Source organism: Drosophila albomicans, chromosome 2L (genome assembly GCF_009650485.2).
Source record: "Drosophila albomicans strain 15112-1751.03 chromosome 2L, ASM965048v2, whole genome shotgun sequence".
In the NCBI taxonomy this organism is placed as follows: domain Eukaryota; kingdom Metazoa; phylum Arthropoda; class Insecta; order Diptera; family Drosophilidae; genus Drosophila; species Drosophila albomicans.
In genome coordinates, this window is record NC_047628.2 from 22,155,444 (window position 1) to 22,179,202 (window position 23,759).

General features: G+C 41.8%; 4 protein-coding genes across 8 annotated transcripts; 1 reads left to right on the top strand and 3 right to left on the bottom strand.

The window, feature by feature from the left end:
- Positions 1-85: 85 nt before the first annotated feature.
- LOC117563334 (protein timeless) lies at positions 86-15,634 on the bottom strand. Of its 5 annotated transcripts, none has more exons than XM_052002247.1 (14): positions 14,562-15,622; positions 10,695-10,948; positions 8,964-10,626; positions 8,766-8,907; positions 8,182-8,687; positions 7,919-8,117; positions 7,734-7,861; positions 7,521-7,674; positions 7,023-7,175; positions 6,600-6,960; positions 6,077-6,320; positions 5,909-6,010; positions 911-1,285; positions 86-374 (listed from the first exon to the last, which is right to left on the bottom strand). In XM_052002247.1, exons 2-14 carry the CDS (start codon positions 10,789-10,791, stop codon positions 275-277), a joined length of 4,224 nt encoding a protein of 1,407 aa, XP_051858207.1. In that variant the 5' UTR covers positions 10,792-10,948; positions 14,562-15,622; the 3' UTR covers positions 86-274. The 5 variants fall into 5 exon arrangements, with proteins under 5 accessions (XP_051858207.1, XP_034097494.1, XP_034097493.1 ...); XM_034241603.2 differs by having other exon boundaries at positions 8,182-8,690; XM_034241602.2 differs by having other exon boundaries at positions 8,182-8,690; positions 14,377-15,622.
- A 1,023-nt stretch (positions 15,635-16,657) lies between these two features.
- LOC117563553 (trypsin-1) lies at positions 16,658-17,961 on the bottom strand. Its single transcript, XM_034241933.2, has 2 exons — positions 17,527-17,961; positions 16,658-17,463 (listed from the first exon to the last, which is right to left on the bottom strand). The coding sequence occupies exons 1-2, from the start codon at positions 17,826-17,828 to the stop codon at positions 16,908-16,910; spliced, it is 858 nt and encodes a 285-aa protein (XP_034097824.1). The 5' UTR covers positions 17,829-17,961; the 3' UTR covers positions 16,658-16,907.
- Positions 17,962-18,279: 318 nt separating this feature from the next.
- Positions 18,280-22,475, bottom strand: LOC117563552 (leucine--tRNA ligase, cytoplasmic). The gene is made up of 6 exons (XM_034241932.2): positions 22,345-22,475; positions 21,351-22,186; positions 20,721-21,292; positions 20,204-20,662; positions 18,901-20,147; positions 18,280-18,839 (listed from the first exon to the last, which is right to left on the bottom strand). The coding sequence occupies exons 1-6, from the start codon at positions 22,345-22,347 to the stop codon at positions 18,402-18,404; spliced, it is 3,555 nt and encodes a 1,184-aa protein (XP_034097823.1). The 5' UTR covers positions 22,348-22,475; the 3' UTR covers positions 18,280-18,401.
- A 60-nt stretch (positions 22,476-22,535) lies between these two features.
- On the top strand, positions 22,536-23,564 carry LOC117563554 (GTP-binding nuclear protein Ran). Its single transcript, XM_034241934.2, has 2 exons — positions 22,536-22,594; positions 22,648-23,564. Exon 2 carries the CDS (start codon positions 22,834-22,836, stop codon positions 23,482-23,484), a length of 651 nt encoding a protein of 216 aa, XP_034097825.1. The 5' UTR covers positions 22,536-22,594; positions 22,648-22,833; the 3' UTR covers positions 23,485-23,564.
- Positions 23,565-23,759: the final 195 nt, after the last annotated feature.

Sequence of the window (23,759 nt, forward strand, 5' to 3'; positions counted from 1 at the left end):
GTAATAATACAAATTTAACATACAATATGGAATAAAGTTAAGATTTTGATACAGGTGCGAAAAAGTAAAAGTAATTGGTAAAAGATTTTCAAAGATAAAGATAAGGTACTTTTATTAGCTTTCATAAATAGTTGGGTACTGATTCTAGCCTGTCGCTTTGTCTATTTCTTGCCTCTTGATCTCGCTGTGTCTATCTTTTTTGTTTATGTTTCTCTCACTCACACTCACTGCCTCTGTCTCTCTCTCTCTCTGTCTGCCTTTTCTCTGTCTCTGCTCAATGATAATGGGGTACTGGCTCACGGAACTCATGCTTCTCATCCTCATCGCTGACATACATGCGGGTCAAGTCCGAAGCCACTGAAACATTGTCGCTGCTGCGATAAGAATTGAAGATGTAAAAGACATCGGCAAACATTAGCATAAACATAATTAAGGTGTAAACCACAGTCAAAGTGCACAAACAAAACAGCAACAGAAAATATGATAAAAAATAAATGAAAAGTTAAACAAAAGAAATGAAAAAAATAAAAATTATAAATTCAGCGATTACAATTTGCATTGCAAAGAGTCACGCCTTTTTAAGATAGCTCCCAGTTCGTAGTTAATATTAGAGTTGGACATGCAACCGCCTCCATTTTGGGTTGCGATCGAAATCGCCTTAAATTGAATAATTGGCTGCCATAAATTTATGTGAGACACAAAATGCTTGGCATGCTCCTGGCTAATGACAGTTTGACATTCTGTCAATTTTGGTTTTTTTTTTCTTAATTTTGTTTTGGTTTGTTTTCAATTCGAGTTGTTTTGGCATTTGCGCAATGTGTCTAATTGTCAATTAGTTTTGGCATGGCGCTCTCAGAATCCCAGAGCAGAGCAGAGTTCAATTCTCTAACTCTCCATCCCACTCACTCACTTGGCTATCTCGTTTTCGTAGACCGATGCAACCATTGCGCTGTACTCCTGATCCAAGTTATTTGGCCGCGCAAAGTGTCCACCTGTCACCTCGAGTCGTTCGAACGATGGCTTCATCACCGCATCCGCGTTCGAATCCGTGGCAATTGTGCTCATCAACGCTGCCATCGAGAGTGATGAGACAGTGCCGCCGCAGCCGGAGCTGCTGCTGTTCTCATTGTGCGGCGCCATGAAGCTGCAGTTGCTCATTTTGGTCAGACATGCCAAAGTGCTGGTCGGATTGGTTGCACTCAGCGATGTTTGCGGCGCCTGCGACGTGGAGGCATTCGACTTGCCCAATCCCTCGTCATCGGCTGTCATGGTAGTTGAGCTGACGCTGTGAATACAAAAATGGGTGAAGCTATTAGAGATACAGTGATGAGGAGAATTCGTTCAGTGGCAACATTTGAAATATATGCATGTAGTATTAGTAGCAACTACAAATAGAAACAGAGTTGATCTAAGAAGGTGAGGTGATGAGGAAATTACTCAAGATTGGACTGAGCTATTATTATTTTGGAGTGTATGTCAATGCGACCATGATTTTTTAATATATTCACTTCTCTAATTAAATTAACCATTGGAACATTATTTATGTTCAAGAGCATGAAGGATTTCTCTAAGAAAACAAGCATAAATTCTATGAATTTGGGTTTCATGCTAAAGATAAAAATATTTTTGCTTTCAATGACAAATCAGTTAATAGAAAGTGTTGAAAATTATGCACTTTATCTTTAACTTAACATATTTATATATTTCAACAAAACCTTGAAATATAGGTAACTTTATAAATGTATTTTTTTTTTATTTTTCGCATGAAGTGACTAATTTTTCCAATTATCTTAAAACAGAAAAGTTATTCCAAATTCCTACTTAGCTCTAATTAAAGTGCTAATCAAGAGCATAAGATTCATATTTCTTCATTATTATACCCTCTAGGATTATTTTTCTTATTGCATTCATATTAAACGCAGAATTTGTTTGTAAGCGAACGTAATAAACACACGTAAACGCTGATCCCACTTTCAATAGCCAAAATCTCTGCTCGATTTAATTTGGTGAGCTTAGCTACAAGCCTTCTTTTGCCCACAATCCAGATGGCTGCTCAATTAACCCTTTGGTACCTTAACTCATATATTCTCACACCCGCTGGCAATCCACAGTTGCAGACACTGTGTGGCTGACTGAGTCAGCGTGTTGTACTCGCAGTTCTGTTGCAAACTTGTTTATTTAATAATTAAAATGATTTATGCGACTGATTGATGTGGTGCTGCTGTTGTTGCTGCTGCTCGGCGGTGCACTCAACAGCAATCCACACCAGCAATAGAAGCAATAGAAATAATGGCAGTGTCCATGTTTGCCTGCATGTTGCGCTTAAAGCTTAATGCCTCCTCGATTGTTCGCTCATAAATTTGCAACAGCCATAAACCAAAATGTTAACAATACTCTGCACTACTCCGCATACGATATTGGAGTCGATGCCAAACCCAAAAACAATGCGCTCCATAGAAGGTCGGCAATTGAACCCACCGAGATTTTAGTGTGTGCGAATTAGATTTGTTTCTTTGAGCATTTAAAATACACAAGTCTAGTATTTGGCCAAGTCATCTGCCTGCTGCCGTATTATGGCTACACTTATACATCAAGTACAATAGAATGCAATTTATGCTAGCACCAACTGACTGACTGCAGGCGGACACTTGAGACAGTCAGAGAGACAGACAGACAGACAGTTTGTCTGCCCACTGCGACTCCGACTGCAACTGCAACTGCAACTGCAACTGTGAAGGGGGCTTTCGATTTGTTATTTCTTGCCTCGTTGGCTTCCTTGTGGGTCGCACAACATAACAACCACAACAACAAATGTCAGATTCAATTTGCGCCAGGCGCCTACGAAAATTACCTTGGAAAATTGCAATTTTGTCACAACGCCCACAAGTTTAGCCTGCAGAAGAGTCGCTCGACTCGTGCTCTGCTCGCAGGCAAACACCTTTTTGTGTTAATTTGTTTAAAACCCATTAAATATTGCTAGCCAAACAATAAAGGCTCTTTGGAAATTATGTGTCAATTGTAGACTCAGATTGTCAAAAATTTGTGTAGCCATTACTTAATCGTAAATTGTTACATGATTTGTAGTCTTACTCAATCAGAAATTAGTTATGCAATCTTAAAAGATCCCTTTTCAAATGTCAACATAAAAGAGTCAAAAAAACGTGTATTCTAATTCAGTTCAGTACCAGCTTCTTATGAATATTTTTGCAGGGGAATCCGTTCACTTCTTAAATATTCAGCTGATAAAGAACTGGTTAAAAGACTTCTAATTGTTTCGGACAAATTGATTGTTAAAGAATTCAATCGAAGACAACTGAATTGCTTGTTTGTGAAGATTCATTTTGTTGTCATTGTCGTAGCCTTGCTCGTTGGAGTTAATTGAAACCTGTCCAATGCATATTAAATGCTGCATAGCTCCACACCTTTGCTTAACCCAAATAACAGACGCAACTTGCGAGTACACACGAGTCTGAGTATTGAGCTGTTGGCATAATGTAAATAAATTTGCATTTCAACTAAAGCTAAATCATACTTTTAGCACGCAGTGAAACAATAGAACTTGTTTACCACTTCTTTAACAATACTCATGCTATAAATTTATATTATTTATCTTCACATATTACTATATATGTACATATTGTCGTTTAGTAGTCGAGGGAACCTTTTTACTTTCCATGTGTATTCTGTGTGTGTCGTTGTTGAAGATAACAAATAAGCCAAACTTGTTTCGCATCAGCAAAATGCAACCGGAGAACCATTTGAACAATAAATAAAATATCAGCTTAAATATTTCACATGCCGTCGAAGCAAGAAGAATACACAAATGACTATTTCAATTCTCTCGGTAAATACATTGTATCAAAAAACTGGTTCAGTTCACTTTTGGGTTTCTGTTCTCACAGTTCCGCTGAACCGGCTGCGGTTAAAACTTCGACAACAACTTGAACTGGGACTGGGAATTGGGATTCGGACGATGCTGCGTAACCCCATGATGAAGATGCAGTTGTAAAATTCACCTAAATGTCATTTGGCGATGTTTGTTATTAGCTTTTAAGGCTTATTTATACCCTATAATACAAATCTTATTTTAAGGTAGAACATCAATAAACAATAAACAGATTCTTTATATAATTTATAAGCTGAAAAGTTTGAATAAATAATAGTATAATCTCAATTATATTCTATAAGCTTTGTAGCTCCTCTTTCTATCTTCGTTTTCTTTCAATTCTTTCACGAGAGGTATCTCAAAGTCGGGCACATCGTGTTAATTAAATCCGAACATGTTTGCTGTAAGATTTATAGCTCATTTATGGGCCCGTGAAAGAGCCCATTGTTAATTACTTATTTAACAATAATCGGCTAATCAATCGGCAATTGGTAATTGGCAAATTGAAGGGGGAGAAGTGAAGCGTAATTGTCTGCAGGCATCGATTAAACATGTTTGATTTGGTGGCTGTTGATGAATCATTTGATTGGCGTGGCTGACTTAATTAACCAGGTCACACTCATAATGCCTTGCTTAATTAATTCAATTCGATTGTAATAATTATTTTTATTGATATTTACGGCTACTGTCGAGCTGGTCAAAACAAGTGTGTATCTCTCAGATACTTGTGGCCAAAAGTCTGCGCGTGCTAATCGCGATGACTTCAATTCGTGTTCAACTCGAACCCTGCTTCTGCTGCTGTTGACAGAGGTCAGCAGACACCGTTTGTATCTCAAGAACAACTTTGATTTGATTTTGGTGTCAGTTTCACTTATAGATTTGCAAAACTGATGCCAGGCAACGCGCCCACAAGAACTAAGGACACACGAAGGCAAACTCGACTTCGAAATGCACTTTGAAAAATTTCAACAGAGTGAAATGAAACATGATGATATCATGCTTGATTGAAATTTTATTGATTGGAGAATTTTAATGGATGTGCACTGAACTGTTCAATCTAGTTATTCAAAGAATTTGCCGCTAATTTAATTGATTTCCATAAATAAACCAAAATAAATTTATTTGTTTTATGCCAAATTTATAGTACACCCATAAATATGACTGAATCTACCTAATGAGTTCAAACACATAATTTTATAGCCGTTATTGTGGTAAATTTTGTGTATTGTTCTTCTTTTAAACTTTATATAAAGTAGTATGATATATACATACATCTACCAAATTTGAAATCCCATTTCTTAAAGCTTGAGGTAATAATCAAAGATAACTCCAAAGAGTGTCGAGCTTTCATTGAAGTTATTGTTTTTAATGGAAACCCAACCCAAAACTGAACAGTTTATAGATGTGAATAGTTAAGAGTACATTAATCGCGAATCTTCGAGTTACATACTCAAATATTAAAGTATAAAAAAGAGGAGTTGGAAAAAAGCAATCATAAATTGTACGCAAAATGTCATGGGGAAGAAGCAGCAGGCAGGAGGCAAGCTTGTGAGGTCCAAAACAGCGATGCAAATAAGTAGCTACGAGGCACTCAGATGTAGATGTAGAGAGATGTTGGGAGAATGCCGAAATCATCCGTTTTTGGAGCTTATGAATTTAGATGAGGCGAATGGGACAATGTGGTCGAACATTTGGAACTGAACGGCAGGGAGGCCGTTCTACGTTAGTGGCCAAAACAATGGCCAGAGTTGACATTTACTATCGTGGAAGTTGCCAACAGAGCGAGCAAAGCGATGGCGACAACTGTCAACGGACTCACACACGAAAGTAAATGTGTAGCCGGGTCTTAAAGTTCATAAATTGGATTGAGGGCGCCATGTAAACAATCTTTTGTTGGCCGTTTACTGCCTGCTGCTTGCTGTGTCTTGTATGTTGTGTGCTGTGTGGAGTCTTTGGCTGCCGTGTGCCATAAATCTGATGGCTTTTGTGGCATTGTCACACACACAGTGTTTGCTCACTTACCAGTCGCTGATGTCTGTTGCGGGTCCCGTTCGCTGATTGCATTTACTGCGCATGACCAACTGCAGCCAGTTGGGCACCGGTGGCGTCGGATCCGGCGTATATCTGTAGAACACCATTCGATTAGCGATTAGTTCAGTGAACGTGTGAAGTGAAGTGCGACCAACTCACCTGATGATCGAATTCGAGTGCTTGGCTTTGGGCACCGCAAAGATCTCATTACAAGCTGCAGCAGCTGCCTTCTCTACTGCAGCATCGACTTCGGGTATAAGAGCCAGCTCCTCCGATTCAACGATGTCCGCATCGAGGCTGCTCACCGAGCTGAGGGAGTTACGGGTGCCGGAGTGATGATAGCGTGAGGAGGCACTCGATGAGGTGGCATCCTCCATTTCGCTGGGATCAAACTTGAGCGTCACTATAAGGAGCCGAAAATGAGGAGAAAGAGAGGCACAGAGCATATCGAAATACACCGATTGACACACACACAGAGCCACAAATGAGTTGTTGATGAGTTCAGATGTCAGTGAAGGCAGTAGTGGAATAGCACAAGGATCAGGCAAGGTACAGGGCAGTAGGATTTTTGGAGGGCGACGGGCGAGATTCCCATAATCAAAATTTGAGAGCAAAAATTGTTGATAACGGTATATACATCACCTTGCATAGTTTTTCATTGACAATTTCGAGTGCAACTCACGTTTATTCAGCGGTCCCAGCTTCTTGGCCAACCCATACATTGTCTCTGGCGTCCAATAGTCGGGTATGCGTGCAAAGATCGAACCCGCATCCGCCGGCAACTGAATGCCCAACTTGTGCAGCAGCAGCACAAACGGTTGATACAACATCGTCGTCGACTGTTCGTTGTTCCACTGCACCACAGGTATGGACTTTTGCTTGTAGATGTAATGATAGGCCACCGGTTCCATAATGGGATCCACTTCGGGCAAAGTGCTGCCACATTTAAGCATCAGCTTCACGTAGCAGCACTCGAGCAACAGCTTCTGCAGCCACACTAAGTGCTGTGACTTGTGCTCCTTGATGATCAAGTCGAGCAGTATCTGTAAAGTCCGATAAAAGCTGCAACTCTCTTTATCAATTTAAAAGAACCTTTGCAACACACCTGCACATCATCTGAGGGTTTACCGTACGCACACTCCTTCAGCTCAATGCCCGATTCGGTGGTGGCCGAAGTGGGCGTGGTCAGCAGCGTGCGCTGATACTCGGCATCCTCAAACTTCATCAGATCATCGTACTCCAGCAGGGTTATAATGTCCTAGAAAGGAGATAAAGTTTAGTATAGATTCAGGGCACCTACTGAGTGTTTTCATTAACAGATACTTTCTATTAAAAAAAAGGATCTGAAATGTTTTCTCAATAATAAAAAAGTTATAAGTAAGTAAAACAAATTTCAGAACTTCTTAATAATGTATTGAATATACTGATTACATTAATTCAAGGTTTCAATTATAGTTTTAGAACTTAGCTCATCAAACTAGATTTGACTGTAAAACTTAGTTAACAGTTAAGGACTCAAATGTAGAGAAGCTTATACCGAAAGAAAGGCAGAATGAGTCAATCGATTAAATATATATTAAGAGACTCTATTTCTTTAACTCACCTGCTGCAACAATTGCTGTATAATCGAGATGCGTGTCTTGAGCTTGTTGCCATTGTTGCTGAAGAGCTTCACGATCTTGCCAACAATATCGTTATTCTTCTTGCTCTGCACATAATACCAATACAACGTATCCATCTCCTCCTGTGACCAGGTGCTGTGAATCAAGAAAAGTGTTAACTATGCAGAACAGAAGAGCAGCAATTCTTCATTTACCAAATGGTGTGCTCCTGGTTGTGTTCCTTGGTCATTTCAGTCAGGGAAGTGGTGGGTATGGTCAACGGTGACTTTGGTGGCGTGTTCATAAACTTGTGTATGACATACTCGATGAGATCGGACCAATCCTGCAAGATAAATGCCAGAGATTAGAGAAGGAAAGTCATTGTGCTTATTTAACGCACATCGCAGAGCTCATAGTCAGCCTCCCAGATTCGCGAATAGGTCTTCAATATGATGGGCTGGAAGAGCACACCAATCTGGCCTAGATCGCCGCCAATGTGATGCATCATGGTGAAGATGCAATCGTTGACAAACTCGCCATTATTGTTAAAGTCCTCCAGTAGAATGCCATAATAATGCATCACCTCCAGGGTGGCAAATCTGAGAGGAATAAAAGGAAATTAATACTTGTATTGAAGGAAATTTTCACGCTCTTGAAACTCACTGTGAAATGTGCTCGGAGAGACCAATAGTTTGTCCACCTTCCAGCTTAGCAGCGCTGTCCAGTATGAGCATGAGTATGTGATTGGTCACGACCAGATCCTGCAGATACTGCTTGGAATGAATGCTGGGATTGAAGCGACGCAACAGGAGCACAAACAAACAGCGCAGATCGCTGGTGGAGCCAATCTGAAGCTGCAGCTGCCGCAAATGCTGACGATCATCCTCGCTTAGATGCGTCACCTTATTGTATGTCTCAATGGCCTGCAGGAATTCCCTGATGGCTGTCACCACTAGATGCATGCGTCGCAAATACGGTTTAAGATCGCTGCCCTCTTGGCGAGCATTCATCTCGAGTTGCTCGCACAGACTGACGCCCTCGTAGGTCAGATAGCTGAGCACATCGTAGGTGAGAATGGTGTCAATGTGTTCCATATCGAGTTCGAGTTGAGCGGCAAACTTTAGAAAGTAGGTAACAAGCCAGAAAAAGTGCGAAGTGTCAATAGGGACCTTCTAAATGGAGAAGAAGAAAGAGAAACAAATTGAATTAGATAAAAGTGTAACAGCAACAACTAGTTCAATAGCTACCGCATTGGACAGCAGTTGCTGATGTAGTTCATCCACCAGATAGTTGTAGCCCTTGAGCAGAAAATCCACAGTGAATTCCTTAAGCAAATTAGAGATGTCATCATCCGTGGGCGTGTGCTGCACCAAACCCTTCATGTTGATGCTGCAGATAAGTAAATTAAGGAGGGGACTCCAAAAAATGAACTAAGCTCAACTTACAGACTACTCTTGCTGCGCTTGACGAGCTTCTTGCGTCGCAACTCCTTCTTGTCCTGTGGCGACATCAGCGTTCGCTGCTTGTTGCGCGGCTTTGTGTTGCACGGCGGCTTCTGATGCTGCGGCTTGCCCTGAGGTCCATCGTCGTCGTTACTCGATGTGGATATGGATTCTTGGTTCTCCACTTGAGTGCCATAGCCGCAATCGGAGAGCTCCGACTGCGAAGAGGGACACTCGCGCTTCTGCGGACAACACTTGCCCTTGGTTAGCTGCAGTTGCCCCGCATGAGGCGACTTCTGACCCAGCTTCACAGCCGAGACATGGGAATGCGACTGATAGTTGTCGGTCAACATGTCAGCTAACGTATTGCGTCGCGTGGGCAGCGGTGCGGGTGGCTTGAAAGGCTCGTAGCTGAGGTTAGTTGTGCGGCTGCTGATTTGTGACTCATCGTTGTTCTTGTCGTTGCCAACTGTGCTTGTGGCTGGATCTTGATTGGTAGTGTTGTTGACATTGTCAGCTGATTGTGTAAGATTTAATGGTTGCCCATTGACGCCCTCCTCGTTGGCCTCCTGTTCCCGTTCCCGTTCTTGTTCTTGTTCTCGTTCTCGTTCTCGCTCTTGCTCGTATTCCTGCACTTGACTCTCGTAGTCAATGTCATCCATGGCCTCCTCCTCGCACTGCTCCGGCTGCTGTGGCGAGCCAAGCAGCTCGGTTATATCGCTGGCTGCCTCCGAGCTATCCGGCTTATCGGCAGTGACCCGTGCCATAGCGTTCTGGTACTCGTGCCCTTTTCGACTGACCTCTTGCAACGTGGCCTCGGTGCCTTCACGCAACGCCTGTCGCCGCTCGTCGCAGCCCTCCTTCTTGCCACTGCTGCCGCCACCATTGCTTCCATTGTCCGAGGAGTCCGAGGTGGGATCCGAGGTAAGCATAGGACTTGAGTCACCGCTCCCCTGTTTTGGAGGCGACGTATTGCTCTCATTATCCTCAGAACTCTCTGAGAGCGAAGCCTCAAACCACAAATTTAGCAGCTTCTGCAGCGTGCTCACATGCTGATCCTTGTAGATCAACGCAATCAGCTGCACCATGGTAACGCCCCAAAGCGCACGCTGCGGACATGTCATCAGGTAGAGCATTAGCTTATCGATGCTCTGTATGAATAGGTTCCACAAGATGGTGTTCTGCATGGATACCTGATGACTGCCACCGCTCGATTGCAGCATAGGCATGAGGAAATGCGCATGTGTCTCAGGAATGTGCAAAATATTACGCAGCAAGAGCAAACAATTGTTGATCTGATCGCATTTGTGCGGCGATAGCTTTGGCTCCGATTCCAGTATGTGCTTCATGTACTCCACCACGCTCTTGGTGCTCTTCGGATCGGTGAATGCCTCCTTGCTGCTGTACAATAACTTGTTCAGCTCAAAGATGGTGTGACGTCCCACCTCGGTGCGATACATCACATCCACGGAGAACAAACACTCCACCGGCACCGTGAGGTTGACCAGTATGCGTATGACGGACTCGAGCACAGCATCGTCCTTTGCATTCTCCAGCAAGGGTATCAAATCGGATCGCACATTTTGGCCAAATCCGATGGCACGACGAAATGTGCGCAAAGTCTGATCTTCGTACGTCAACTTGTAGTTGATCTCCTCCAAAATGGCTAAAATGAGAAATTTACAATCGTTAATAATAATAATAATAATGGGAGTGATGACTTTGTTGACTTACCCAGTGCATTGGGACTAACCACGTAGGTGTCTCCCTCGAGGGAACCCAGCGAGGAGAAAGCGCTATGCAACTGAGGCGTTGCAAGTAACCAGTCCATAACAAATGCTCTCTATTTCAGTTCTATTGTGAGATTGCACTCGTAACGATAAACACGATTCTTAAACTGCCACTTGTGGCACATTGTCAGCGTTGCACATAAAACGGATCCTTGTAATGGGACCAAAGATTAATTGGTTGTGCTGTTTGCTCAAATTCTGAAAATGAATTATACAATTTAATTTTATAAGGTTACTAAATAAATTCTAAATTAAAAATAAATTTAACTTTATTTACTTATTTTAATTAAATTTATTTATTTCGATAAAAGTTATCTAAGATTCAATGTATTACTACTTTTAACAATCTGCAATAATTCCCGAATATTCCTGAAATAGTCTTATTATAGAATGCTTTTGTTAAAATAAATAATTAAATTAAAACGCTTCAAATGAGAAATGTTGAATGAATTCAAATATTATTTTCATTCAGATTAAAAAAACATTTTCCATACCAATATCTGCTTTTAATTACCAGCACTTGAACGTCATCAAATATAAAAATAAAATAACTAATACTAACAAACAAGCAGCCCGCCAAAAAAAAAAGAACTTAAGTCCCAAGCTGATCTAAAGCCTCGCCAAAAAGGTCATCGCTTGAATTGAGTTGCGTGTCTAAACTGCTTATGAATACAAGTATACCATGTTTGTATTCGACTGAATGAATTGCCAATTGAATAACTAAATATTTATATTCACCACTGCCAATAGCTGCCACCATGAATCGTTTGTCCAATTCATTATACAATCGAGCATTGTCCAAGCTTAAGGGCATTTGCTGCTGTCGCTGTTCCATAAATAGAAACCAGAGCTGCCCACACTGAGCTGCATGTGACGAATGACCAACTGCCATCCATCTATCCCATACACTTTCCCTTTTCATCTCCTTTCTACCCGTCATTGGAGTAAGTATCAGTTAGTGCAATGTGCAGTCGTGCAGCGTGCAGGATAACGAGACAGAAACAAGCGATAAACAAAACTCGAGCGCCAATGTGAAGCACTGAGGCAACACGTGACCGGGCAGCGTGTGCTTGTTATTGCCGCCAACGCTGCAGCTGCTGCTGCAGGGAAAGGGGGTCAGGAGCAGCATTTTAACTGTTTACATTGGCAATGCCAGCAAGACGAGTCAACTACTTCGAAAAGCTTAGGCCAACCCTAACCCAACGTGTACACGTAACCAGTCAAAGCATAATAACTCAATAGCATTCAATCCACAGGCATCCGCAGTTCGCATGTGACTTACACACACACAAACACGCACCTTCGCACACACACACACATTGGTACACGCCCTCTCTTTGCCTGTCACACATACAGGCAACTACTTTGGGCCTGACTTTGATGATTGTGTAAACGTCGCAGCTGGAGGACAAAAAGCTGCACAATATTCCAATCAACATTTCCACCATGCAGCTCCACCCCCCGTTGACTACAACTCGAATAATGGTAATGCTTTTCTTTAGCATGGTTTTCTTCGCCATCCTAGAAATATCGTTGTGTCTTTGTTTTTGGTCATGGGTACTTCACAGAGTGTGCGAAGCTTTACAAATGACAAGCATTGCTTAATTACTATTTGCTATTTTTGTCATAACGTTCAATGTTACCTATTGTTAACTATAATTGGTTTTTACTCGGTGGCGACAAGACATGATGGGCACCATTCATCGCTAACTATTGCTACCTCCTACTGTAGTCACATTTGTGTTGCATACTTTCGAGCGTTCTCTTAAAATGGAGTGTACTAAAAAAGCAAATACATTTTTAGTACTAGCTATGAACTGAACTCGCTTAATATTCAATTTAGAACTAATGTAGGCAATTCAATAAAGTGGTAATTAAGTTATATATTAAATGGTGCCAGTAAACTAAGTAAAATATAAAAATTGTCATTTCGGTTTAAATTTGGCAGTTTGTTTTTTAAGCTTTGGAACAAATTGAAGTGCATTTCTTTGATATTCTCAGGGACAAATAAAAATGACTTTACATAAGAATTGATTTATTGAAATTCATTCACTCTAAGATAAGCATATTGGAAGATCTGCATATGAATACACATATGTATCTATTGGCATATTTGTGGTGTTGTAGCCACACAACCCCAATACCATTTCCGCTGAAAGTTATGAAACAAAATACACACATCCAAACATAGAGACACAGCAGACCCCTTACATAAAAATTGATTTATTGACTGCGCCAAAGATAACAAATGATATGCGCATTTGGATTTATATTGTTCATGCAGCTAATCGAAATGCATTTTCATTCTTTCGCAAAAAGCAAGGAAAATTCATTCAGCACTTTTAACGCATATTTTAGCGTGGAGAAGCGGTGTGCAAAATGCTTGTATTTTTTATTTTATTGCCGTAAATAATCGTCGACGAGATGACTTCAAAGAATAAGACAACCCTCTCATTCGATTGACTGGCTTTGCAATGCTAATTGGGACAAAATAAGAGAAATGAAATGAAAGTAAAACATTTCCTAGCTGCCTGTCAAAACAGATGACACAGTCAGTCTCTGGAACATCCGACATCTGGCGGGCCTGTCAAAAGCAGATCTAAATATTTGGGGGAGCAATGAAGTGCATTACTATAACGACGTTGAAATACACTTTGTTTCAGCTTTTTAAAATTCATTTATATAGCATATATTTGGGAGCAAAAAAATTAAACGGCAATTATTGTACTCAACATTAAATGCAAGTCATAATTCCTCAATAAATTATCAATATCTACCGACAATCAATTCAACATAAATAATTGATTGCGATAGATTTTTCGGTTCTTATAGAAACGAGCCCAGCTGCAGCCCAATGCCTTTTGTAATGTCTCGACCGTATGTATTCTTAACGGATTACAATTTGAATAGGGGTGAAATTGTATTGTGTAGATAGCAAGATAAGTACATGCATTACGAGGGTTACTCTATAAAAACATGGGTTACTATTTAATACGCTTCCTCAACTTATTTTACAAATAAAAAAATGAATTGAAAACAAACAAAAATAAAACACAACTAATAAAATTTAAACAAAATTTAAAATTAAAAAACAATTCATGAAAAGATCAAAGTAAAATAAAATTTTGAGTTAGATAAGTGAATTCCTTAAACTTTACTGCAAGGGTATTAGATACGTTGCTAAGCAACTCTAAAAAAAAAAGCGGTTCAATGACTGCAACTCGATGTTCCTTTCTTTTCGCTGAGTTTTTGAATTTGATAAGTGTCCATTTAAATTTCAAGAGTGCACTCTACCCCTTATAATATATTATATAGGTTATATAATTTGATTAACATATTTCCGCAACAACTTTGGGAATTTGTTGTCCAATAAAAATAAACCTGTAGCGAGTTTAAGTAAACGTTACGAGTGGAATTGCTTAGTCAGCGGAAAATGAAATTTTGAACTTGGCGCATTTGCAAGTGCAAAACGTCAAAGCTTTTCCAATTAGTAAGCTTTCATTTGAAGCTAAACTTTTGATTTTGTGTGGCGTACTACATAGCAAACTGTGCTAGGTCGTGTCGATCTGCGGTGCTGCTGCGGTTAAATGACACTAAAAATTTAATTTGTGTGCTACTTGACTTACGGTGTACTCATAAGTTATTCCACAGTGGTCAAATTGCTATTTGTTTTGAATGAATTGCGCACTAAATTGTTCAAGTACTTTATTTAGTTTTTAGTTTTCAATACTAGCACAGATCGTTCACAAACATTTGCAATGAATGTGCCAAGTCTTGCGTGTAGCCGAGCACGATTTCAAGTTGAACTTACGTAAAATGCAAAAACAATTTGCACTTTTATCAATTACTGCGACAGCAGAGAGAACCAGAGAGCAGCAACAAATGTATTATTCACTTAAACCAACACAGTCACAAAGCACTATCTGCATTAGCTAAACACTTTTCACTGCACTTCCACTAATTTCGTATTTTATGGTAACTCTTTGCTTGCCCAAATATTTGTTTTTGTTGTTTTTGACAAGTTGGTATATATCTCATATGTGTCAATTGGATTGTAAATAAAATATTTGTATTTAATTTGTAATTGATATCGCGCCGCGACACGAACCGTTTGCTTCAAGCGTACAACGAAGAATGCTCAATTATTTGCATTGTTACTCGACTAGAACCCCAAGCGAATGCACCGCGAGCTGAGCTGAGAAGCTTCGGCTCACACATACAGTCGCGTGCCCGTTTACATTCACATTGTTGGGGCGCATGAGATGATGTAAAAGCTTCGACTACAAGTTGCTGTTTTACCGGCCTCCGTATGCTAGTGTGCATGCAAAAGCTCCCACTCTCTTGCTCTTTCTCTGTCTTGCTCACGGACAACTGCGAGTGCTTGAGTCACTCACGTGTAGCGGCAACGTGCGCACGTTTGTTTTCGCTGCTCTACGAATCGTTGCGACTATGTTGACATGCATTCTCATCTATGGATATGTATATGTATATGTATATGTGTGTTTGTGTAGACAACAACATCGCACCGTTAAACGTTTTCTGCCTACACTTTTTGCCATAGGCATTGACTTTTCGCTGCTGCTCGGAATTCCTTATTGATTCTTGATGTTATTTGTTGTATTGATGTTGGTAGCTCACTTTCACACACACGCACCCACACACACATACATTTCAAATAACCGCACATTGACATCTGTTGCCTAACACCTCGGTCTTGTTTTTGTAGGTTTCCACATTTACACAATCATTCACTCAACAGTTGGTCAGTCAACGCGGCGTATGCGCAATGAAACGACTTCTGTGTCGAAGCGAGCCTATGAGCACGTCAGCTCATCAGCTCCACTGCAACCGCACTGCATAAGAAACTTCTGCGAATTATGGGCCACATATTAAAAATCGCGAAAATTGGCGTTTATAAAATAAACATATCGTATCCAGTTACCTAGAGGTAAAAATACTTACAAAGCGCATTTGTTTGCACTCAATGTTACTTAATCAAAACTAAATGCATGAAAGCAGCAAAACAGTTTGAAGGTACACCCGCCTGTGTGAATGTGAGTGTGAGTGTAAGTGAGTGGAGTGTTATTATCAAGTTCAGGGAGAGATCGTGTTTACGACTCATTCACACTTCGGTCCGTCGAAAGGTTTAACAATCTTAGAAATTTGATTTATATAAGTCCATTAGTAAAATTAAATTTAAAAAAATATAGATACCAAGTAACATGTTGTTGATCAAACTATCAAAAGATTACAACAAATGTAAAATTAGTTTTTATTTAATAATCATTTAGATTTTTTTTAATAAATAAATACCTGCATATAACATTTAAATTTTTTGTAATTTGGGTTCTTTTCTTTTTACTTTTGACCGACATTTTGGAAAATGAATATAAATATTATTTTCGAAAAACGAATATTATTAGAAATATAATTAAAAATTTTTCAATATGTAATATTCATACCTTATTTAGTTTAAGTTTTGGCAATTTTCAATTATAATAATTAATTTAAATATACTGTAATGTGGATAACAGTTTTGCCATCACTGACATATACTTTTTGAAAATTTTATATTTTGTAATTGAATAAAACTTTTCTTCACGATTTACTGGAATGCTAACTTTTGATTTCATAATTGCTGCCTTATGCAAGTGTCTAATGGCAAGATCTATAGTATTATTAAGCAAACTAATCAGCAAAACAACAAAGAAAAAAGGCAGGCAGGCGATGAGCATTCGCAATTTAATGCAAGGCAAATATATGTAGTCAACATTTCTCACAGCCGTATACGTAATATTAATTGTATATACGTACTTCATTTATATATACATATATGTAGGTATGTATGTTTGTAACCGGAGAACGAACGGTGCTGATAGAGCTATCAATTGAGAGTGCAGAGCAATTACAAGTACGACACAAAAGGAAGACTCCTGCCTAACGATTAAGACGGGCAATAAAATGCGACGCGGATGCGGCATGCGGCATGCGTTGCCATAATGTGCTCAGCTCGAGGATGTTGCGTGTTTTGGTTGTCTGCGTGTTGGCAGCGCATGTGCAAAACGTTAGAGCAGGGTGTGGGGTAAAAAAAGGGCAAAGTTGTAGTTGGTTATTTTCATAAAATAGTGTAATGCATTTATTTGAACAATCGCCACAATTAGACGCCGCTGTGTTCTTTAATCCAGTCACGTGCTTGCGCCACTCTCGAATACACGCCGGGGTAATTAGGCTTGGCGCAGCCATAGCCCCATGACACCACGCCCACTAGCACACCCGCCTCATTCACCATGGGACCACCTGAATCACCCTGACAGGCATCCTTGCCACCCTCCATGTAACCAGCACAGATCATGCGCTCCGTAACGCCGCCGAATTGCTTGTACTTATCGCTGCAGACATCCTGATTCACCAACGGCACTTGGACGCGACGCAACCACTCACGAGACTCTAGCAGATTCTGTGTATTGCCCCAACCGGTGACATAACAAGGATCGCCGTCCATAAACATTTGCTCCTCCTCTGGCAACTTGATGGCCTTTTTAGTCTCATCAAACTCGATTGGATGTTGCAACTGCAGCAGCGAGAAATCATAATCCACATTGGTAAAGTTGAACTTTTCGTGTTGCACAATCTTCTGGAGGCGCAACAGTTTGCCACTTCGCGAGTACTCGGAGCTTCCCAATCTTACACGCAGTCGATCGGCTTTTTGACCACTAAAAAGAGAGCAGGACGCAGTTATAATTCAAATTCCCTATGAATGATTTTCAACTACTTACTAAGTGCAGTGTGCCGCCGTCAAAATCCATTCCTCAGATATCAGCGAGCCTCCACAAATGTGACTCGATGTCTGCAAGGATATCTGATGAGGTGCATCCGTGATGTTTATCCGTTCGCCACCCACAATGCGTCCATCGAGACGCGGCTGCAACTTCCACAAGTCATTGACTAGCGAACGCTGTCGCATTACAGGTTGTGGTATCAAACAGACGCCACCCAAGACAATAACGCTGCACTGCAGCGCACCAATTACCACCAACTGTAGTGACAACATTGTGAGTTGACTTCTGGCTGCAAGCATTGCGCTTTTATACCCTGAATTGGGCAGAGCTCGCAGTTCGATAGCCACCCACTGAGACCCAAAAGCACGCTGTGACTCTATCTTAGAAGCTACCAAATGTCACACTACATTTATTTTATATCGTAGTGATAGGGAAAGGAGACTTTTTATATAGATAAACGAAGTTTGTATACACTAACATACTAATTTGAAGTATCTAACGAAAATTATTTACCAAGTGATGCAACGAATGAAAAGCATTTTGTGATGATGAAATGTTGCTGTTTAAATGAGCTAGCGATTGATTATTGTGAAATGTGATTGCTTTTGAGTAAATCGTTTTGCAAACTCTACTCTAAGCTTACCCATTCTTAAAATTGTGCAGCTAAGTCAATGTACTTCTTCTTAAAAAGAGTATATTCAATAGAAATGGGTCAAGAGTACTTAAAGTAGTTCTAGGAGAAATTGAAGCTTCTATGTGTTGTCGTATATTAAGATAAACTTTTATAGCCAACAATTATTTTACAATGTGTCACACATTTTTCAGTTTAAGAATAAATTACTAAGATGCTGAGGGAAGCCGTGATGTTTCATCTATTCAACCACATAGATCAGTTGACGTCCTACTTCAGTCAATTTGCCAGCCTGCTGAACGCTCACTCGTTTCGCGTCCACGTCGAGTACGAAATCACCATCGGTAAGCAGTGTCTTGCCGGTTTTATAGTCCTGGAAGTTGGGCATCTTGCGTGGACCTAGAGTTGGATCCTCGTAGCGCCAAAGTTTCAGAGTCGACACTTCGGTCTTCAGGCCAATGATTTTAGCGATCTTCTCGCGTAGCGACTGCACTGTGTCGCCCTCGGAGACGATGGTGTTCACCTGGAACAGCGAGGAGCGCTCTATGGGATTGGTCAATTCGACACTGACATGAGGTGCAACGCTGAAGACAACGAAGGGCGAACCAGGGCGCACTTCCTCGCGTGTCTTCTCGGGTGCCGAGGGATCATCAGTATACTTGATTTCCAGGTTGTCCAACTGAAAGAATATTTACTTGGTTAAGCACAGTGTAAAAAGAGAGCTTAACAACTTCACTTACATCCAGCGTGTTCTTCAGATACTCCAGATTGCTGAGCAGCACCTGACGCTCATCGAACTCCAGAGTGACAGCCAATGCAGCCACACCCTTGCCGCCCGTCTCTACCTTCTCGCGTATCATTTGCGCGAAGGGCATCACACGCTTCATGAACTTCTTCAGCTCGGCCTTCTGTTGCAGCGTGGCTGCAATGACTTTGTTATCGGGGAGCGTCTTTGTTTCCTTGTTGTACAACTCGCGCATGGTGTCCAGCACACAGCATTGCCAGGGAGGATACGTCTTAGCCACCCAGATCAAACCACGATTTGGCTTCGCAGTCTGCGCATCCACAGCCTTCTCCTTGCCACCCTTGCCCTTAACCTGCAGCAGATTCTTGAGGTTGAGACGGAACGAGTGAGCTGCTTCCATCAGATACTCGGAGCACATGATGTCCTGCTCATTGATGTCGCCCACCTCGGGCCAACGGGCGTGCACAACCGACTCCTTGTTACCCAGCAGTCCCCACACATGCTCAGCCATGTGCGGGCAAATAGGAGCCACCAGCAGTGCCTGACGTCGTATAAACTCCAGCACCAGCTCCTCATGCATGCCCTGAGCGCCACTGAGTTCACGGTACTTGTCACGCGCCAGCTGCAACTCATAGAAGCCGCTGCGCAGGGCTTCCTTGAACAGCATGCGACGGTAGTTTTCATCCGTCTGCTGTGTCTTCAGATTCAGCTCACTGAGGAACACCTTATCGTTGAAGGTCCTCTCAGCGCCACGACGCAGAGTGGATCGCGTGGCAAGCATCTCCTTTACCCACTCGATGAAGGTATACAGACGCAGAATACCCGCATCGGCAGTGCTCTCCACAAAGTTAGCATCCTCCACGCTGTCGCCCGCATCAGCCAAACACAGACGCATGCCATCCGCTGAGAACTTATCAACAGCCTCGTGCAATGTTAGGAAATTGCCATCAGACTTGGACATCTTGGCCGAGTTGAGCAGCAGATGGCCATTGACACGCATTCCCTTAGGCCACTTTGTTTCATCATTGGGCCAAATGGCGGCGTGATTGTACAGGCAGAAAGTCAAATGATTATTTATCAAATCCTTTCCAGAGACTCGCAAATCCATGGGATACCAGTACTCGAATTCGCGACGCATCACAGCCAAATGTTCCGGCTTGATGGCAGACTTCTTAGGCAGAGGCGTCTCCTTAAAGAAGATATAATCCCAGATTTCAGGTGTCACATCAGCGGGTTTAATGCCTAGAAAGAAGTAAATTAGTTAATGAATACCAATTAAAATACGAAATTTCACGTACCAAATGGACCCGATTTCTCGCCACGGAAAGTGCCTCCTTGCAGCAGATGCGACACCGTATAGAAAGCCATGTAAATAGTTGAGTCCGAGAGGGATTCAATGAGCCACTGCTCATCCCAAGGCAGCTTAGTACCCAGTCCGTAAGTGCGCGAGCATGCGTACTCATGCAGCCAATTCAGACAAGCCTCAAAGTTATTGCGCGCCTCATCGTGGAACGTCTCCATATCATTCAGTATTTTGAATGCCTGTCCTTGCCACTCGGGTTCACCATAGTTAAGATACCATTGATTGCACAGCGCAACCACGCATTCATCAGCAGAGCGCGATATGATGGTCTTCTCGGGCTCATAGTAAATGTCCGCCTCTTTGGCATCTGTTAGTCGCTTTTGCAAGTCCTTCTTTATGTCCTGAATCTTACGACCCGTGAACTCACCAACCAACATAACGCCATCATAGAAACCTAAGCAAAAAAGAGTTGTTACAAAATGGAAGTACAATAAATAGTTATTTTAACGTACTCTTCAAGTAACAAAGTTCCTTAGCTTCGGCCAGCTTTTCTTTGTCATTTTGCGATTGGATTTTAAGCGTATCATAAGCATGAACAGCACTCAGCTTGCCCAGCGTAGGCACATCAATGATAGGTATGGGCGCATAAGGCAACACCATCTCATCGGTTAGTCCATACTTTTGACGGAATGCCTCCTTCTTCTGCAAATCCACAAGAGCGGCATAATCATCTGGCGAATCGGATGGCACTGAGGTCACAACACCCGTGCCCTTATCCTCCTTAATGCTCAGCATGGGCAGCGTATAAATGATTTTGTGCTGAGTCAGCGGCGCCGACAGCTGCACGCCCAACAGTTCCTGACCCGTGACTTCGGCGAGCACTACAACGTTGCCTTCTTCGGCCGTAAATCCCTGATAGGTCATGTTACGTGCGGCGCGTCGTGTGCTGATCCACACCTCGTTGTCGCGTGTGGTCTGCCAGGCAATGTACTTGATGTCCGGATGCAGCCAGCAATTGGTCTGTCCATACATTGTCTCTGGACGCAGTGTGGCCGCCACAAAGTAAATGGGCTGCTTAATGGCACTATAAAGAAATCCAGTTAATGTACTAACCTACATATAATAAAAATTGCACTAGTTACCTCAATGCTTTGGGCGTCTGCAGAACTTTCATTTTAATGAGTGTGTACTCTTGTGGTCCCACACCTTCGCCTGAGGAGCGATCATGATCCATGCAGGGTTGTCCATCCTTGGGCGAGTAGATGGTATAACGTTTGCCATACATAATCTTACCGCGCTGCTTCAAATGATTGAATTGCCAGCGCACAAATGAATCAAAGTAGGGATTAGCATCTGTGGTGATGAAAGTCCGACGCCAATCGACATGGACACCAATGCGCTTCATATCCTGCACCGCCAGCGGTGGAAAGTAGTTCAGCCAATGCTCGGCATTGGCGAATTCCTTGATCTCCTCATCCTTAAGTCCCAGACTATACATAATCTGCCATTGATACTTGGCCGAGCCGGTCTTGGCAACAGCTTTGCTCTTCTTGCCCTTCGACTTATCCTTGGGCACCTCAGACTGAGTCTCTATTACAGCGGGCGCTTCATCCTGTACCTCAGGAAACTTGGGCGGATAGCCAAATTGTTCGATTTCACGAGCCAATTTATCGGCACATGCCTTAATGGGCATTCCCGTGCAATGGAAGCCAAAAGGCCACAGGACGCGGCGTCCCTTGAGCCGATGGTAGCGCGTTGCAAATTCTGCCTTCGACATGGAGAATGTGTGACCCAAGTGCAGTCGTCCATTCATATACGGAAACGGAAATGTGACGAAGAACTTCTCAGACTGTCGCTTCTTGGGCGCCGTTAGTGCATCCGTTTCATGCACATGTTCGCTTTCCCAACGCTGTTGTACTTCGCGTTCGATTTTCTGCAGATATTCCACCTTAAAGGTGCCTTTGCGTTCCACATTCGCCTTGAATGAGTAATTTGAAATGCATATTCAATGCATACAAAAATTGCATCAGTCAAAAATTATACATATGTATTTCTTGCCTAAAATATGTTTTTGCCGACGAGTGTGAGATAAACAATATTACCACACCGGCATTTATAAAGAGTTTGTTCACTTACCATTTTGCACTGTTTGTCTGCGCAATAGACAGCAAATTCACTTAATATGCCCTAAATATCTTTGAAATCAACAAATTGCCAAAATGCAACGTGTTTACTTCTTAGCAGCGGCGGTAAAAAGGTTGCTGTCAGCATGTTTATCGATTGTACTTGCTCATTGTTATCGATGCTGACAAGTACTTTATGTTTCGATGCCTTCATTTGATGACCTTTCAAACAAACGCACGATCTAAGGAAGCTAGTGTTTTTTGTAAGCATTGTTGAATAAAATATTTTTAAATCTAAAAGTGTTTTTTTTTTCAGTATTTATGCTATTGAGCAAGCGGAAGATTTAGTTAACTAGTGTGCAGTTTTTAAATTGTTCGAAACGAGAAGCAAAGCCCCATCATCGAAGCGAAGAAAGTGCAAGCCTTGAAGGTGCAAAAAGAAGCGCGCAACTTGCTCTGTAGTACAGTGTTCAACTAGAAGCCAGCAACAATCACAACAAAGATGGCCCAGGAAGGACAGGATATGCCCACATTCAAGTGCGTGCTCGTCGGCGATGGAGGCACTGGCAAAACAACATTTGTGAAACGCCACATGACTGGTGAATTCGAGAAGAAATATGTTGCCACATTGGGTGTGGAGGTGCATCCATTGATCTTTCACACCAATCGCGGCGCAATTCGTTTCAACGTTTGGGATACGGCCGGACAGGAGAAGTTTGGCGGACTACGCGATGGCTATTACATTCAGGGACAGTGCGCTGTCATCATGTTCGATGTAACTTCGCGTGTCACGTACAAGAATGTGCCTAACTGGCACAGAGATTTGGTGCGTGTATGTGAGAATATCCCCATTGTTCTCTGTGGCAACAAAGTGGATATTAAGGATCGAAAAGTCAAGGCCAAAAGCATTGTGTTCCACCGAAAGAAAAACTTGCAGTACTACGACATCTCTGCTAAATCGAATTACAATTTCGAGAAACCATTCCTTTGGCTGGCCCGTAAGCTGGTTGGCGATCCTAATCTCGAGTTTGTGGCAATGCCAGCGCTCCTGCCACCAGAGGTCAAAATGGATAAGGACTGGCAGATTCAAATCGAACGCGATTTGCAAGAAGCGCAGGCAACCGCCTTGCCAGATGAGGACGAAGACCTCTAAGCATTAGTTAATAACAAAGTAAACAGCAAGAAAAAAGTAAAATAAAACGAACTGAAAAAAATATCTGTGAAATCAACAAATTGCGAAATGGCAACTTATTTACTACTTGGCAGCGGCGGTAAAGAGTTGGTTGACAGCATGTATATCGATTGTATTTATTCAACCTTATCGATGCTTGGAAGTTCTTTTAATTAATAAACAAACGACACGATATAAAAATTTGTTGCATTATATAGACTGCGTTTAATTAAAAATAAATTTTAAAAATCTCAAAT